Here is a 16429-nt window from a genome sequence, read left to right as displayed (position 1 = left end):
ACATCAATAAAGAAACGTGGCATACATATTTTACAGTGTTGCTGAAAAAAATGTGGTTACTTTTACCGACTTTCACGGTAGTTCTAAGCTGGGTAAGTAATGTAACAATTACGTTTATAATATAATTTGAAGGAATCAGTGGAACATACGCTATTTTCTTAATAGAAATAAATAAGTTAAAACACTCACGAGCGGCAACATCCAGGCCCATACTGGGAATTGATCCATTGGAGGGAGATTTAAGCTTCTGTCACGTGCTTCCACTGTTCACTTTCTGTTATATATATAACTTAAATTATGTTTATGACTTAAATTAGTTTGTATTTACACACACACACACACACACACACACACACACACACAGAAGTGGGTGAAGTCATGTCAGGCCAGGTGGCGAGATGTGAGCGGACGAACTCTAACGGTGTCAGGTCAGCCACTAGCCAGTCAGAGTATAGGAAACAAGGCAGCGCTGTACGCCGGGAAATCCCCGGCTGGACTCCACCCAAACCTTGGTTTTAGATTGGTGAGACTATAACTACAGTGAGTCCTTGATAAACGAAACCCCAAAGTATGAATTTTCGATGTTATGAAAGCGATGAATATAGGACAGATTCCACAATACGAAAGTATCTGTCTCAATTATATGAAAAGTGATACGAAAGGAAATACGAAAACTTCAAAATGGGCGCTCGCTTGCGGCAAGGAAACGAACTAACCCCTCTCGAGTAAACAATTTTTCGCGCGCTTCTCAGTCAAGTCCACGGTTTCGAGACAATTCGCCGTCACGACTTTTCGCCTTCAGGACGATTCCCCGTCATTTATTTACGTATCAGTTTATATAGCAAGTATATTAGCTTTTGAGTTATATGAGTTATAAAGGTGATGGTGGTTTATTCTTTTTGTAATAAATGTAAAATATGATATCAAATAGTTGGTAATGGAAAAAATTATAAATATATTGAAATGTGAATCAGGTGACGTACGATGTTTCGCATCATCGTTTAACTTAAGGTTACATATGAGACGTTGGCATTTATATAAATGCCTAATAACCTCAAGTGAATGATCGGCATACTCTAAAATTATACGAATAATCTGCATATTAAATATACATTCTCAGCTAATCAATCAGTTTCAACCTACTGCATCCAAAAATTACTGAAGACAGCTATGAGATGCCAGATTATAATTCGAAGTTGACTACAGCGAGGCAGAAGCAAGTTAATTATTGATTACAAGTGCAAATTATAAGTAATATCCAAAGCCTGTGCTGTTGATAGTACGCCATGAAATTAGTTATTATAGTTTTAATCAATTAATATTAAATATATTTATGGAATGATGGGGAATCGTCTTAGGTGTGAATTGTCCTGATGGGGAATCGTCCATGTTTTGATGGCGAATTGACTTCACGGCGAATTGTCCTGGAACCGAGTCCACGTCTCTCCTCTCAGCTTCGCTGTATGTGAGGATGTTTTCGCAGCTCTACACCTTTTCGTACTGTTTAGACATGCCTCCCAAGTGCCCTGCATCATCTCCAGCATTGGGGGAGCCTGCTGCAAAGAAGAAGCAGCACTGTACTCTAACTCTGGAGAGGAAATTGGAAATTATAAGACGCCACGTGGAGGGGCAGGGAGTCTCGGAGATTGGGCATGCTTTAGGCCTTGCAGCTTTCACCGATGGGACTGTGACCAAGAAAAAGGAGATGTACAAGAAAATGGCCATGTCATTCTCTGCATCTACAGGTATTACTTACTTCAATATAGGAGGGGTAAAGTTTAGATGGGGGTCCTGGGATGCATCCCCCCCTTTCTATATATATTTCAGTGGGGAAAATTGTTCCAATATACGAAATTTCAAATTACGAAAAGTTTTTTCAGTCCCTATTCCTTTCGTTTATCGAGGACACACTGTACTCTGTACTGTACTAGGCTGGTTGTAAGCTCTTAAATCTACAATAGAAATGTTAATAAAAGCTAAATGAACTTTAAGTAGTTTTTTATTTATTAAATTACTGAGTACAAAATAGAAAACAGTACTGTACAGTATATACAGGAAAGGCCCGCTCTCACTCACACCCTGGCCTTCCTCGTGCCTGTTGATAATTTTGAGCTTGCACTTAAGCGTCAGGGTTCGGTGTTGCTTCTTCTTGAGAGACTGCACAGATGATGATGATGAAGGTGAAGGACACTTGGGTGGCATGATGCAAGATGTAAAAGATGCAAAAGATTCCTCGGAGTACAGAAGGCATACACTACACAGCCGGGGAGCGGGAACAAACTGAGACGAAGCGGAGGAAGTTGCTTGCCTCGCCATACACGATAGTGACGCTGCAGTCAGTCACGAACCAAATTTGAATAATTTTCTCGTAGCTCTTCGTACCATCAAAGCATATGCCTTTCGTATAGGGAAATTTGTCCTATATTTTTCACTTTTGCACCTTCAAATTTTCGTATATTGGGACATCGTATATCAGGGACTCCCTGTATCTATATAGCAGATGAAAGCAGTGGTAGTATAAGAGGTTGTTGAATGGCTGGAAGAATATGGGAGGCAAGAAGGATGGAGAGGATTAAGGGAATGGAAGTACAGTACCGTACTGTATCTGAGCATAAATGTACAGGCAGGCACTTCATTGGTGGGGCTGAAGGAGTTTGCCCTGTAAAATCTGAAAGGAGCCCTGATTTCATAGTAATTACTGCTAAATATGCAAAATACATGAATATATTAGTATACTGTATATGAAAATAATATATTAAATAATTTATTATACTTCAAATCTCATATTCAGATTTGTATTCCCATATAAACTTATATTGAGTAATGAATATACTGTATATCAAAACAAACTAAAAATAGTTTAATCAGCTTACCCTCACATATTGAGAAGAATACCTTTTTAGTAATGTATGGTAATAGCTTTAACCTTCATTATTTTAAAAGTTACAAGTACACTGTCAGAAGGAACCCCCCATATAAATTTGCTTTTGCCCTGAAAAAATACTTTCAAGGTCTTGGTAGGGACAACAGCCCCCCCCCCCCAGACCTTCTGCCCCATATGCTTGTATCTGGGGCACCAAAATAGGTCAATATGTGGAAAGCATAAGATTTTGATGAAATGTGTGCCAGATGTTGAAACATGAGAGACTGGATTGAATGAATCAGGAAAATGTGCCGATTTGCTTGGTAGGAAGGTAGAGTGCCAGAGAGCTGCAACTCTGGTGTAATAATTCCCATATACAGTACATAATGAAAGGGGAAGAAAGGGTATAGCAGTCATATGGGTATTTGTCTTAGTTTTGTGGGGAAAATTGCAGAACCATCTCACAGGAATAGTGTCTGTTCATTCTTGACCTTAAAAAAAAGAAATTGTTATTGCACCTCAACAATGATAGAAATGTTGTGACTTGGCTAATGTCACCGTCTGATGTCTGTTTTACCTCTGTGTTGTAGGATTTGTTTTAAGAAAACATATCAGTATGTTAGTTTTTAGAGAGAAGTGCAAATTATTCTTAGGATGAGGTTAACATATTTGCCTGATTAAAATGGGTTAAAGGTCTTGAGTCATGTGATTTGCAGGTACAGGCTGCACCGGCTTAACACATTAACTGGGGGAGGCAGTGGCCCAATTGGTAGAGAGGTGGCCTGCAGTCCTACAGGACCCAGGTTCAAATCCCCGCTGGGGCAGGGAACAGTTTAAGGGTTTGAATTTCATAAAGTCAGACTTTACTGATCTACCAGAAGACCGCTGACATGTTGTAAAAATACCCCTGCTAATACCAGTACACCAGTCCTGTATGAGACAGCCCTAGCATGTATTTAATATGGATGGTAGGTGTTACGCTGAAATGGTGACATGTAAAGGTTCATGGTATGTAGGACTACTGGGTCTTGGGAACAGGCTGTGAAGCCTATACCCAGAGTTGGACAAAAAATATATATATATATATATATATATATATATATATATCAGGGCTCTTGTAAACAGTACATAAAGCTGCTCATTTATCAGTTTGCTGAATAACTAACAAATGTTTTCATTTAAGCCTGTTCAAGAGTCATTATAAAGCTACTCTCAGGCTAGAAATTTGTGTCTTTTGTATTTATAACTTTTTAAAAAACACATGTTGTACATAGAATGCTTATGATATGAAATAAAATGATTCATTAAAAATTTAGACTAAAGAAATCTCTTGATTAAAAGGTAGAAATGAGCGGACTGAAATAAAATAATCACTTGGTGAGAGATGATATGAATAAAGTATATACAGTAGACCCTCAGCCTACACAGCTGGTGTGTTAATTAAGCACTGTGCATCAGTGGAAGCCACAGAAGGATCATCTTAAACCCATGATAAAGCCAATGCATTTTTAAAATCTCTAGCTTGACCTCTACTTTCCCACTAAAAACCGTGTGTGACCCAGCTTACCTACTGATGTGCATTCTTAAGACACCCTACCATGTAGAGGTAAAAGAAATTTAAGACAGTTACATTAAACAGATTTAAGGCAGTAAGTATTGTAGAAGCAGCAATTTTCCCCAGTACTACTTCAGCTACGGTACCATCACAACCACTACCACAACTTCCATCACTCCCACTGTCACAACTTCCATCACTGCCTCTAGCACAGTGCCCATCACTACCACTATCACATATTCCATCACTACCACCACCACAACTTCATTATCAATACCACATATTCCATCATAACTGCTAGTGGGACTACCATCACTTCCACTGCTACAGTTACTGCAGCATGCCAACCACTATCACATCTGCCATCAATATCAGTGCTGCATCTACCATTAATACCACAACTACCTTCACTGTCACTGTTACAGCTACCATCACTGCCACTACCTCAGCTGTCATACAGCCACCTTCACTGCCCCTGTCTGGCTGGAGTTTTTTTGCTGATACCAGTCTGCGTTCACCATGAGAACACAGCATGCGTGGTGAATGGGTCACTTATGTGACTTTAAGTCATGGATGAAAGGGGGAAACTGAAAACATGCAAATAGTTGAAACTGTGAATTATAAATCTGCTCATTCTAAGGATATACTGTATTGTTTATTACTGCAGCTCGGTTTTGTAATGTTTTCATCCATCCATCCATCATCCAATCCCACATTGCCCCATAAAAGAATAATATGGTAGGTATGGTATATACCATACATAAATATTTTTAGAATGTTTTTAATATTTTATCTTTTGCCATTACAGAGATCCCCATGCTCTAGAAACCTTCCTAGAAACCTTCCCAAGCTCTGTAAGTAAAATTATGTTTGCTGGTTTGTATAGGATCTCCTTCACTATCAGCTTATATCTTATGTTGCTTTTAATACCTGCACTGTGATTCAACCCTGTATGTAATTTTGGCTGTTACCCACTTATTTTGGAAAGCATAAAGAGAATTGTGGTAGGTGGTGGCAACCATCATTCACTCACTTGATATAGTGCTGTCTACTTCTTCCTTCACCTTTATCATTCTTTTTATGTGTCCGCCCTTCTCTCTTCTTATTGCTCCCATCTTTCCTGTCGCTTTTTATTGCTGTTCTCTTTTTTGCTTTTCAGATGGCTTTACATTGAGTGGCATGCATAATGGTTTCCTGTAAAACAGGAAACCATTTTGGGAGGTAACCACACAACCAACCCATATGTGTTCCCTGCATGTCAACAGGAGGGTTGGCGGAGGGTTAGTGCCCCTCTCCGTAAAACAACTAACTCAAAGACAAATGGCCATCCTTTACAGAATTGTGGTATCTGGCTATGGATAAATAGACTAAAGAGAACCTGCTTGTAAGGAAAGGAGAAACAATCTCCATTAACCCCTTCAGTACAATGACATCATTTTCATTTTACTCTGGCTACTGCCAGGCAATTTTTCTTCAGCATTGATCTCGTGTAATGGAAAATGTAAAAGTTTCTTTGATTTATATTAGTTCCTTCAATCCAGTGACATAAATTTCTTTTTCTTAAAGTTACCATCAGATTATTTTATCTGAGTTACAAATAGCATCTCATAATGAAGAAATTAAGGAAGGCTATACCTATCCCTCATAACTGAAAAGTATCTCTTAAATTTAGTGAAATTGTTTGGAGATAGCAAGAATAATCTAAATAATACATCATCAGAATGTAGGTGTTAATTGAATGAGATGTTTGCATTCACTCTTAGAATTCAGTCTTCATAAGCATCATGAGAATAAACTTTATGAAAAAAGCATGATAGGTTCATCACATTTTTTCTGGAAAGTGTACAGCACTGATAATCTAAAGCAGATTTAGACAGAGAGTAGGATAGTACTGTACATGTACAGTCCCATGAAGTAGTGAAGTTATGTACAGTACATACCAGTGTTTTCAAATGTTTGTTATTTCATATTTGTAGCTCAGAACTGATGTTAATACTTCACCGTGAAATATTAGGTGAACTTATGTCAACTCCCTTCCATAGTGTCATTGCCACATGTTGAAAGCAGCATCAGCTACAGACAGTATTTAAACTCACACAAACAACCTGGGCACATCACACAAAATGTAGAACAAACAGTTAACTCTTTCACTAGGATATTGCCTTATTTTAGTTTGTTTTGGCTACCCCCAGATGATATCATTTGACTTAGGAAGGGCATCTGGCAATGTGTAACCCTTTCAAAGTTTAGTCTCTCCTAAGCTAAATGCATTTCTCTGAAGTGGCATGAATAAATATAAGACATCAGTATGGACACATTTTTTTGTTTCTTGACAAGGCTGTGTCCATGCCTTGTTCCTTATGTAGTTTTAAGAAAAATTTCAAGCCTTACTTTTCTCCGCAAGTCAATATCAGATAGATTATCAAACAGAGATGATTAAGAGAGGCAACTCACTTAGCCACAACTGAGACGGAAAAACCAAACATTGTAAATATCAGTAACACGTCAGTCAGTTGATCCAAGCTCTCCAACAAGACAACTGTAAGCATACCCTGCTCTCACATCAATGCCACCCACTCACATGACAAAACACTTTCCTCATACACATTACTCTCAGAGCATAGTCAAACTCTCAGCGTAATCTGAAAAGATCTCCAGGAGCATCATGAAGAACCTGAGACCACAACAACAACAGCAGGAATGAAACTTGCCTTTTTTTATTTTAATCATCTGAATATAATTAAATTTCTCAGTGCAGTTGCTCATATTTTATTACAGTACTTATGTTGTATATTATAATATTAAGATCTATAATATAGTGCTGTGAAGCTTTAAGGTTATATAAAATTCAGTCACTGATTCCTTATCTCATCCGCTTTCCTTTCTCTGTTCTTTAATTATGATAAATCTATATTGCGTAAGAATACAGTACTTTTTTTTAAACAGATTTTCTTAGTTTCTTTTATATAGTTTGTTATGTGTTCCAAATCAGTATGATTTAGAAAATAGTTTTCAGTGTCCTCATTTATTTATGTTCTTCCATGATATGTGTTGTGTTTAATTATTTTTTCACATTTTAATCTTGTTTTTTATTTTTTCTCCCCCTCTTTCTCTCTCCCTGTCTCTGTGATGCTCTTGCTTCTACCTATCTGCTGTGGTTGGCGTGGCAGCAGCAGAGTTTCCCCACTGACGGTCTACTCTGGCAGGGCTTGGACTCACCTCGCTTCGACAATGTGACCTCCTCCACGGACTCTGGACTGGTCAGCAGTTGCTTAGACAGTCTCGTCTTCGATGGACAGTTCCTGGGGCAAGTGCGGGGGGGTGGTGGAGGAGCGGCTGGGGGTGCAGGAGCAGGGGGGGCTGCTGCCGCTACCGCTGCCCACCCTCATCATCCGCATCCACACTCGCATCCACCCCCGCACCCACACCCGCTCAATCCCTCCCAGGTCGCCCCTCATGTCCTCCAGCAGGTCTTGCCCTCGCCGTCGCTCCCTGCCTCATCATCAGCATCATCAACATCAGCATCATCTGTTGTGCCTGCCCCATCGGCTGTTGGCAGTCAGACAGCAGGTCACTCACAGCAGCATCACCAACTGCAACAGCCAGAGCAGCAGCAGCAGCAACAACAACAACAGCAACAACAACAGCAGCAGCAGCAGTCACAGGAGCAGCAGCATGAACAGCAGTCACAGCAGCATACAATCCCAGCACAGCAGAATGTAGCATTACAGGTAACTGGGGCACCACTGGTGGTAGGAGCCTCTAATACAGATGGAGCAGAGGGCGGACGTGAAAATGATCACCCAACCCTCCAGCAGTTGCTAGCCTCTTCTGCAGCATTTCCTACACAGCCAGTACCCCAGCAGTCCTCCAGCCAGTCTCAGCCACTACACCAGGCCAACACAGGGCACAGCCTACTGCCCACCGTCCTGCCTGCCCCAGCCCCTCGCCATCCAGCCATCCAGCAGGTGACCAACCCAACACAACAGCAGCAGACACAAGTGCCGGCGGCCCCACGCCCCATCAAGCACCAGACATCGCCTACAGCAAAGAGTGGCCAAACAGTCCTGCTAAGCACCTCCCAGCCCCCTACTCCACAAGTCATCACTCAGCCCCCTACCCAAGTCCCTGGTCAGCCCCCAACTCAGCAGATAATGACCAGTGGGGTTCAGCTGGTGGGGGGACCCAACCAGGTGATTACTTCAGGGGGCCAGATCATCACCTCGGCCCCAACACAGTTGCTGCCTGGTACACAGCTCATTCAGACTCCGGGATCTACACAAGTCCTGCCCACCAGCCAGATTCTGCCTGGGGGCCAGGTGCTGCACAATGGCCAGGTGCTGCAGGGGGGTCAGGTGTTGCCAGGGCCACATCTGCTGCATGGGGGGCAGTTACTGCAGGGTGGCCAAGTTATACAAGGAGGTCAAGTGCTGCAGGGAGGACAGATCATCCAGGGTAATCAAGTAATTAACAACAGTCAGTTAATCACCACCACTACTCAAATGGCCAGCAGTGGCTTAGGTGGTGCTCCAACCCCACTGCATGTTACTAGCACTCCAGCCATCCCACAGCAGCAACAACAAACATCTCACACAGTAACCCTACACCAGTCTGTCCAGCCCACCACACCAGCCTCGCCATTCCCTGTACTGAGCAAGTCCCCTGGGGCAGCTCTCCCTCGCACCTCGCCCAGTCCCTCGCCATATCATGCCACCACCCCGTCCCCACATCCATCTGTACAGAGCCCTGCCCCTTACACTACTCGCTCCCCTGCCCCCTCCCCACACACTGTAGGATCCATGCGATCCCCAGCACCCCCAACCCCATCCCCAGCAGCCACCCCAACCCCTCAGACTCACAGTAGCATTGCAGGGTTGCCCCAGCAGCCATCGGGGATGGTAATGGGTAATGTAGGCATGATGCAGAGTTTGGTACCCCAGCTGCCTCTCTCACAGGTGGTTGGTTCAAATGGAATGGTCCTCCCTCAGCCAGGGGTGCCACCCTCTGCACCTGGGGTCAAGCAGGTGGTGTCAGGAGGGCAGCTTATCCAGATAGTATCCTCCCCTCAACCCACACAGCCCCGCCAGCCTCTCACCACCCCAGCACATAAGCCCATCCAGCCAAAGCAGCCACAGTTGCTGCCAAAACCACCCCAGGCCACAGTAGTGGGTCAGCCTACACCAGCACCCCCTGGGAAGACACTTCTGGGCACACGACCTGTTACGCCTGGGGGTCAGCAGCCCATTGTGATTGGAGCAGGCCAACAACCAACAATGATGCCAGGACAGCAGGGCCTGGGTGGCTTTGTTATCAACCCGTCTGTATTACAGTCTGGCCTACAACAACCCCTTCTTATCCAGCAGCCAAACGGGGTCCTGCTAGTCAGACCCTCTGGTCCATCGGGAGCTGGTGGGGCACCTGGTCAGGCTCTCTTGGTGCCCATGCCTGGCCAGCCTCCAATGATTGGTGCAGGGGCAAAGGCAGGTCAGCCTCAGACTGTGGTGTTCCCTAGCAATGGGCAAGGTGGCCCAGCGTATGTGATCCCGCAGAATGGAGCGCCGTCAGGCCTGGGAGCTCCTGGGGTGATGGGGGCAGCACAGGGAGCCAGGGGGCCTCAGCCAATCATCAGACTGGTGGCACCACAAGCCCCGCTGCAACTACAACATATCCAGACCCCCAATGGCCCCACCTTAGTGGCTGTTGCAGCTGGTCAAACAGTCAACCTCCAAGGGCTGCTTACAACAGGGGGAGCCACTGTGCGCACTCTGGCCCCACAGGTTGCCTCAGGGCCATTGCAGTTGGCCCCTAATTCTGTGGCTCCCCCACCTGTGGTCAGTATGGGGCATATTCAGATCCCAGGAGGTGGGCAGCAGGTGCAAGTATCAGTGCCTGGGGCACCCCTTCAGCTGGCCACTTCCCTTCCCTCCCCCCTTCCGTCTGTGATAACCACCACTAAGCAAACTGTGATAGATGATGCTGTTGCTGCTCCTCCAGCCTCCATGGTGACGGCTTCTGAGGCACCTGCACACCATCACACCATAACTGACGCCAACAAGACCACCAAGAAAAAGTCCAAAAAGAAAAAGCGTGAAAAGGAGCCCAAAGATGACAAGTTGAAGGGCAAAGGCACATCCATAAACTTAAATGACATTTTGAAAGAAACTGGGATTTCTGGCGACCTCATGTTGTTTGATGAACCTGAGCTAGGAGGTCTTGGAGGGGATGGGATGGATGGGGGTGTAATGAACAATGGTCCAGCTCAGCCAGCACACACTGTGACTCAAACCACGCCCACACCAGCTCCTCCAGTACATCCCACACCCCCTACACCTGACACAGCCACTGTCACATTTAGTGGTGGAGGTGAAGGTGGAGGTCACATAGTAATTGGATCATCACAGCCACACCCTCTGGTGGGGGGCACTATGGTGACCAGTGCAGCCCCTCCTGGCCTCATCACCACCACCAACATGGCTGGGGGTATGAGTTTCACGCTGGATCCCACTGGCAAGTTCATTCTTGGCTCTGATCCAACCAAGGCCACCATCACCACACCAGCACCACATCACTCACAGGTAATGTCAACCAGCACTACATATAATTGTTTTATTCAGCTTGTTTGCAAATTTCAGTAATTTTTAACTTCTGGCTTTTCCTAGTATTGTCCAGAATTTTTCATGTAATTTCTTCATAAAACCTACATTAATGGGCTTGAGAAACTGAATTATGATGTAGATTATGAAGAATTATAGGACTCAAATGCTTTACAGTATATATATGGTAATACAGTAGTTCAGCAGTCACAGGAAGCTTATTAGAAATTACCATATGTATTATTAATGAGTGATACAGTATTTTGTATTATGTTGAGAAACACTTGAAATTGTAAGTTAAATGCAAATATTTTACCTACAGATGAAACAGTAAAATCCTTTTACCATGTGAGAGTAGTTTTGAGCGAGTGAGAAAGCAGTTTATAAATGCCGAGAAGGCTAGGAAATTAACAGGGAATTGAGTTGGTTGATTGATGTATGGTAAACAGGATTTGCCCCCCCACCTCCCCCCTTTTTTTTTTTAATCCAACAGAATGACTCCATCTGGTATGTACTGTATCTCCTGGTGTATAGTGCATTGTGGCACATAACATGCACCATAGTTTTCAAGAGAAAATTTGGAAAACAACTAGGTCTAGGCCTAGCCTAAGAAGAATGTTGAGGTTACAGGACTTCCACATACCATATCATGATGTTTCGTTGGATACTTACTATTCTTCTCTTAACGAGTTTATTTCTTTACAAACAATAACAGTCTGATTTCAGATGTACTGGTACCTGTGTTGTGTAATGATATATCTGTGGAGAATCTGAAATCCCAGAGAAAAAATATCAAACCACTTCAAACCACTCGAAACAACTGCCATATGGCATTTGTTTTGGCCCGACACGCCAGCTGCCAAACAGCAGTTACCAAGGCTGACGAAAATTCTGTTGTAACTCTGACATCATATTCCGTCATTCTGTTTACTTGAAAGGAAATTGCCACTTCTTTATGGATACTCATGTAACTTCATTACCGTATTTACGATATTAAGTTTAGCAGGCCAATCCGTCTTGGAGACGAATTTCATAACTGATCTGGGTGTAGTGGTGTATCGCTATTGTTTTGCATGTTTTAGAGTTGAGCTTAGTGCTTTTGAAGTTTTCTGTTTGGCAACACTGTCCATAGAGTTGGCGGTAAACAAGCCATTCAGAGTGTCATCGGTCACGTGAAAAACAAAAGTGTTGATATACTTACAGTACTTTGATAAAGATTGAAGAATTGTTCACTGTATGATAACATAGTAGTACATGCCTAGTGTAAACACAGCCATGAGACTGTGAAGGATAAAAATAATACAGAGGTAAGCTTTCATCAGTTTCAGGAAGGCATAGCCACTTCTTGGTTCAACTGTGGCCTATTCCTTCCCTATTAAAATAGGTAACTTCATTGTTTAAAGTGCAGGACATACTCTGAGAGCATTTTTTTGGGTAGAAAAAATATATACTCGTTATACGCCACGAAATACGATATTATGTGGAGTGTACCTGTGAAGAACAAAAAAAATAAAAAATAAAAAAATAAATGTACAGATGGATGCTTGTGAGTTGAAGTCAAGATTACAGGATCATGATAGCTGTGTAACAGTTGTATGGCTTGTATCGCAGTGCCTACAGTTGATATAGCTACTCTTGTATTGTCTCATTTCTTATTACTAGATTCTACCGTACCCCAACTTCTTAGTATGGTAGGGAAAAAGGGTAAGGATGATTATGTTGGTACTGTAATGAGAAGTACATATTTGAAGGTAGGGGAGGAAGATGACTGTCAACTTTAGAGGAGTTTTGAAAGGTAAGGTAGTTTGTATGGAGGTATAGAGGGCCCTGTGTGAAAGTATGTCACTGATGTCTCTCATGTGAGAGTGAAACTTGGGCAGTGATTGACAAAGCTTTTCAGAGTACTGGCAGTATTAATAACCTTCAGAATAGGGTGATGCCCTGGAAAGATGAAATTATAGAGACATAAAACTTTTAAACCAGATAATGAAGGTAATGGAGAAAGTTCTAGAAGTTATGATTAGAGAAAGAGTGAATATTGATGAGATGCAGTCTGGGTTACTGCCAGGCAGAGGGACCACTGATGCCATATTCATTGTTCGACAGCTTCAGGAAAAATATATATGAAAGAAAAGGGAACTGTATATTGTTTTTGTTGATTTGGAAAAGTCCTTTGACAGAGTCCCTAGAGAGGTGATGAAGTGGGCAATGAGAAACCTTGGGAGTGAGGAGTGGCTGGTTAGGGTGGTTATGGCCATGTATATGGGTGCTCACAACCAGTTAAAGGTTAATGTTGAGTAATGAGTTTTCCATGAATGTTGGTGTACATCAGGGGTCTGTCTTGAGCCCCTTGATGTTTATCATGGTACTTGAAGCCCTCTCACGTGACTTCAGAAATGGTCTCCTGTGGGAGATGTATGCTGATGATTTGGTGTTGATTGCAGAGAATGAAAGGGAGGTGGAGGAAAGATTTAGGAAGTGGAGAGATGGTATGAGACACAAGGGTTTAAGAGTAAATGCAGCCAAAACAAAAGTGATGGTATCTAGGGCTGGTGGTGGTACTGTCAAAGAAGAGGGAGAGTGGCCATGTGTGATTTGCCACAAGGTTGTTGGAAGTAATTCCATAATGTACAGTGTCCGTGATAAGTGGGTGCATAAGAGATGTTGTGGTATTGGAGGTAGACTGCAAGACAATGCTGATTTCTTGTGTGCAGTGTGTCGGGGAGAGCAGGTGGAGATTGTCAGGTGTGAAAGGATTGAACTTGCTAGTGAATCTCTTGAGTGTGTAGAAGAGTTTTGTTATTTAGGAGACATGTTATGTGCTGGAGGTGGGGCTGGAGCTAGCTTTGTGGCTAGAGTGAGGAGTGGTTGGAAGAAGTTCAGGGAGCTGTTGCCTCTCCTGACATTGAGAGGGCTCTTCCTCCGTGCTAAGGAATCTTAGTATGCAACATGTGTTAGGAGTGTAATGCTGTTTGGTAATGAGACCTGGACAGTAATGGAAGAGGATATTCACAGGCTCAAATGTACAGAAATGACAACGATTAAGTGGATGTGCAGTGTGTCCCTGAGTGTGAGGCCTGGGGGGACTAGGTTTACTATGGAAGAGTTGATGGATAGAATGGGACTGGATTGTATTGGTGATGTGATGAGGACAGGTAGATTGAGATGGTTTGGGCATTTGGAAAGGATGGGGAATGATAATTGGGTGCAGAAAATGAGAAGTGTGAATGTTAGGGGTAGGGTTGCGAGAGGTAGACTGAAAAAGACCTGGGACGAGGTCATTGAGTGTGACCCCAGGGTTAAGGGACAGAATAGGGAAGCTGTCAGAGATTGAGCAGCATGGAGAACTGCCATTAGGTGACCAAGACCGACATATCCAAACATGTTGGAGCCTTCAAAAATAAAATGAAATTAAACAGTTGCAGACATAAGCAGGATGAATGGTATAAGTAATAGAGGAATAATTAACTGGTTTTCATACTTGGTTTAAGTTCCCAGTCCATAGATAATACCAGCTGTATTGTGACCCTCCTTAATGTAAGGATCCAAAGGGTGGAATAATTTGATTTTATTTTTATTTGATTATTTTGGAATAGAATGAGGATGAGATGAGAAGTTGCATAATAGATAGAGAGATATACACTGAGATGGTAAGGACACACTTAATGAATGCCTGTAAAGTAGATAGGGTGCCAAAGAAATTCTTTGAAAATGAGACTTGAAAATAATGTTGAAAGAGAAATGCCATATGTAGTGTGGCTATAGAGTAGAGCAGTACAGTGGTGAATGGAGGGTAGAGAAAGAAGAGTTCCTGAGAGTATGAAAGAGGTGTGTGAGGAATAAGTAATGTGGAGGTCATAGCCATCCTGTTGGAGGGTTCCCGGGAGGGAGAAAAGTGTTGGAGATACAGTAATGATAATTACCTGGTATTTTTAAATAAATAAATAAAAAAAAAAGCATGTGTGCTACTGACAAATTAGCAGGTAAGTTTTAATACTTCCTATGATGTGGATGACTGAAGGACAACACTGTAGGAAAATAATTGCACAAGTGCGGCGTGCCATTTGATGAACTTCCTGCGCCTCACCGTGGTGAGATGCTGTCAGCCATAAGGGAACATTGATTAACTGCACAGGACAACCCAGCAGGGGCAGCTGCATAGCAATGGTTAATGGATCTGCTTGACCAGACAGACTGGGGTTGATCAGCAACAGCAATAACAATCAAAGCATGTTAGTACTTAGATCACATAGATCCTGGTTTGTGCTTGAGTGGCTGTGGTCATTAAAAAAAGGAGGGGGGTGGGGTGAGGGGGTGATGCAGGTTTGCGTGGTACAGCCAGTACCCACCTCATCTCCAGATTACTGTAATGCAGTTACTGTACAACAGAATTGTAATGGAAAACATTTAGCAGCATGATATGTCGACATTACAGTATTTTCAGTAGGGGTAGAGGTTGTCCAGGAAAACTGATGATCTTTATTATGCAGTAGGAAGTAGGAATATCATCCATTAATAAAGTTTTGTACCTGTGCAAGAGAACATTACACTTGGTAGTTTAAACTAAACCTCATAACACATGCTGAAGTTCCTGGTTACTGTCTGTACAGACCTGGAATTGGAAAATGGGTCTTGGTTGAGAATTTCTTGGTGTTGGTTCATTACTGTATTTGTTATTGGTTTGCTTATTCCATACTGTGTCTTGCACTTGAAAGAAATCTGTAAGTACTTTGCTGCATTTTTTTTTTTCTCATACCATTGACATCCCATTACCATTAGTGTGAATTGTCAGATACTTGGGCATTAACCCCTAAAGGCTTATCACAGGCGATTGGCCACAACCATAATTTGTGCGTCGAGACCTATTGCAGGCGATTGTAGACTGGCAACCAAAACCCCGTGAGTGGAAGTCCTGCCTCTTTCATGAAGTAAATGATACTTAGCCAATGGAAACCAAGAGATTGGGTAGGGAGAGGCATGATTTGGCCCCCTCCCTGGGTGTGGGGAGGGACCCCCTCCCACATCATCTCTGCACGTCCCTCTGCCTCATTGGATCCTGCCCTCTGTGTCCCCTCCCACCCAAACAACCCCCCATACCCTCTAGACTGTATTGGTTGTGTGTGGCAGGCCTGTTCCCTCTCTTTCCCCCCTCCTGATGCCCCCCACACTCCCTCTACCTCCCTAATCCCTCTTATGACATCCCATTCTCACTCAAAGCGAGAGGTGACTTTTTATTATTTTTGATGGTCGATTATGCACTAACCATTAGACATATGAGAGTGATATACTGTATACATTTTATGGTGTGTAAAATCAAGCTCTTCAAATCTGTAAAAAATGTACTTGGATGCAATTTTTTCTCATTTTCTCCATATGCAAGGGGTAACTTTTTTTTTTTTTTTTTTTAACATTCTTTGA

The 16429-nt window shown here is 42.9% G+C and overlaps 1 protein-coding gene across 1 annotated transcript in view; it reads left to right on the top strand.

The window, feature by feature from the left end:
* The first annotated feature begins 7837 nt into the window (after positions 1-7837).
* Positions 7838-16429, top strand: part of LOC145397265 (uncharacterized) — a 58687-nt gene continuing 50095 nt past the window's right edge. Inside the window, exon 1 of the mRNA XM_080270465.1 lies at positions 7838-10993. Within this exon, the coding sequence (XP_080126591.1) occupies positions 8573-10993 (2421 nt within the window). The 5' untranslated portion in view covers positions 7838-8572. The remainder of the gene's footprint in view (positions 10994-16429) is intronic.

The sequence above is a fragment of the Coenobita brevimanus genome, chromosome 5, assembly GCF_032717465.1.
Source record: "Coenobita brevimanus isolate Jiangsu-jjx chromosome 5, ASM3271746v2, whole genome shotgun sequence".
NCBI classification, from domain to species: domain Eukaryota; kingdom Metazoa; phylum Arthropoda; class Malacostraca; order Decapoda; family Coenobitidae; genus Coenobita; species Coenobita brevimanus.
The sequence above is the reverse complement of the archived record's forward strand: the minus strand, read 5'-3'. Positions and strand labels throughout refer to the sequence as shown.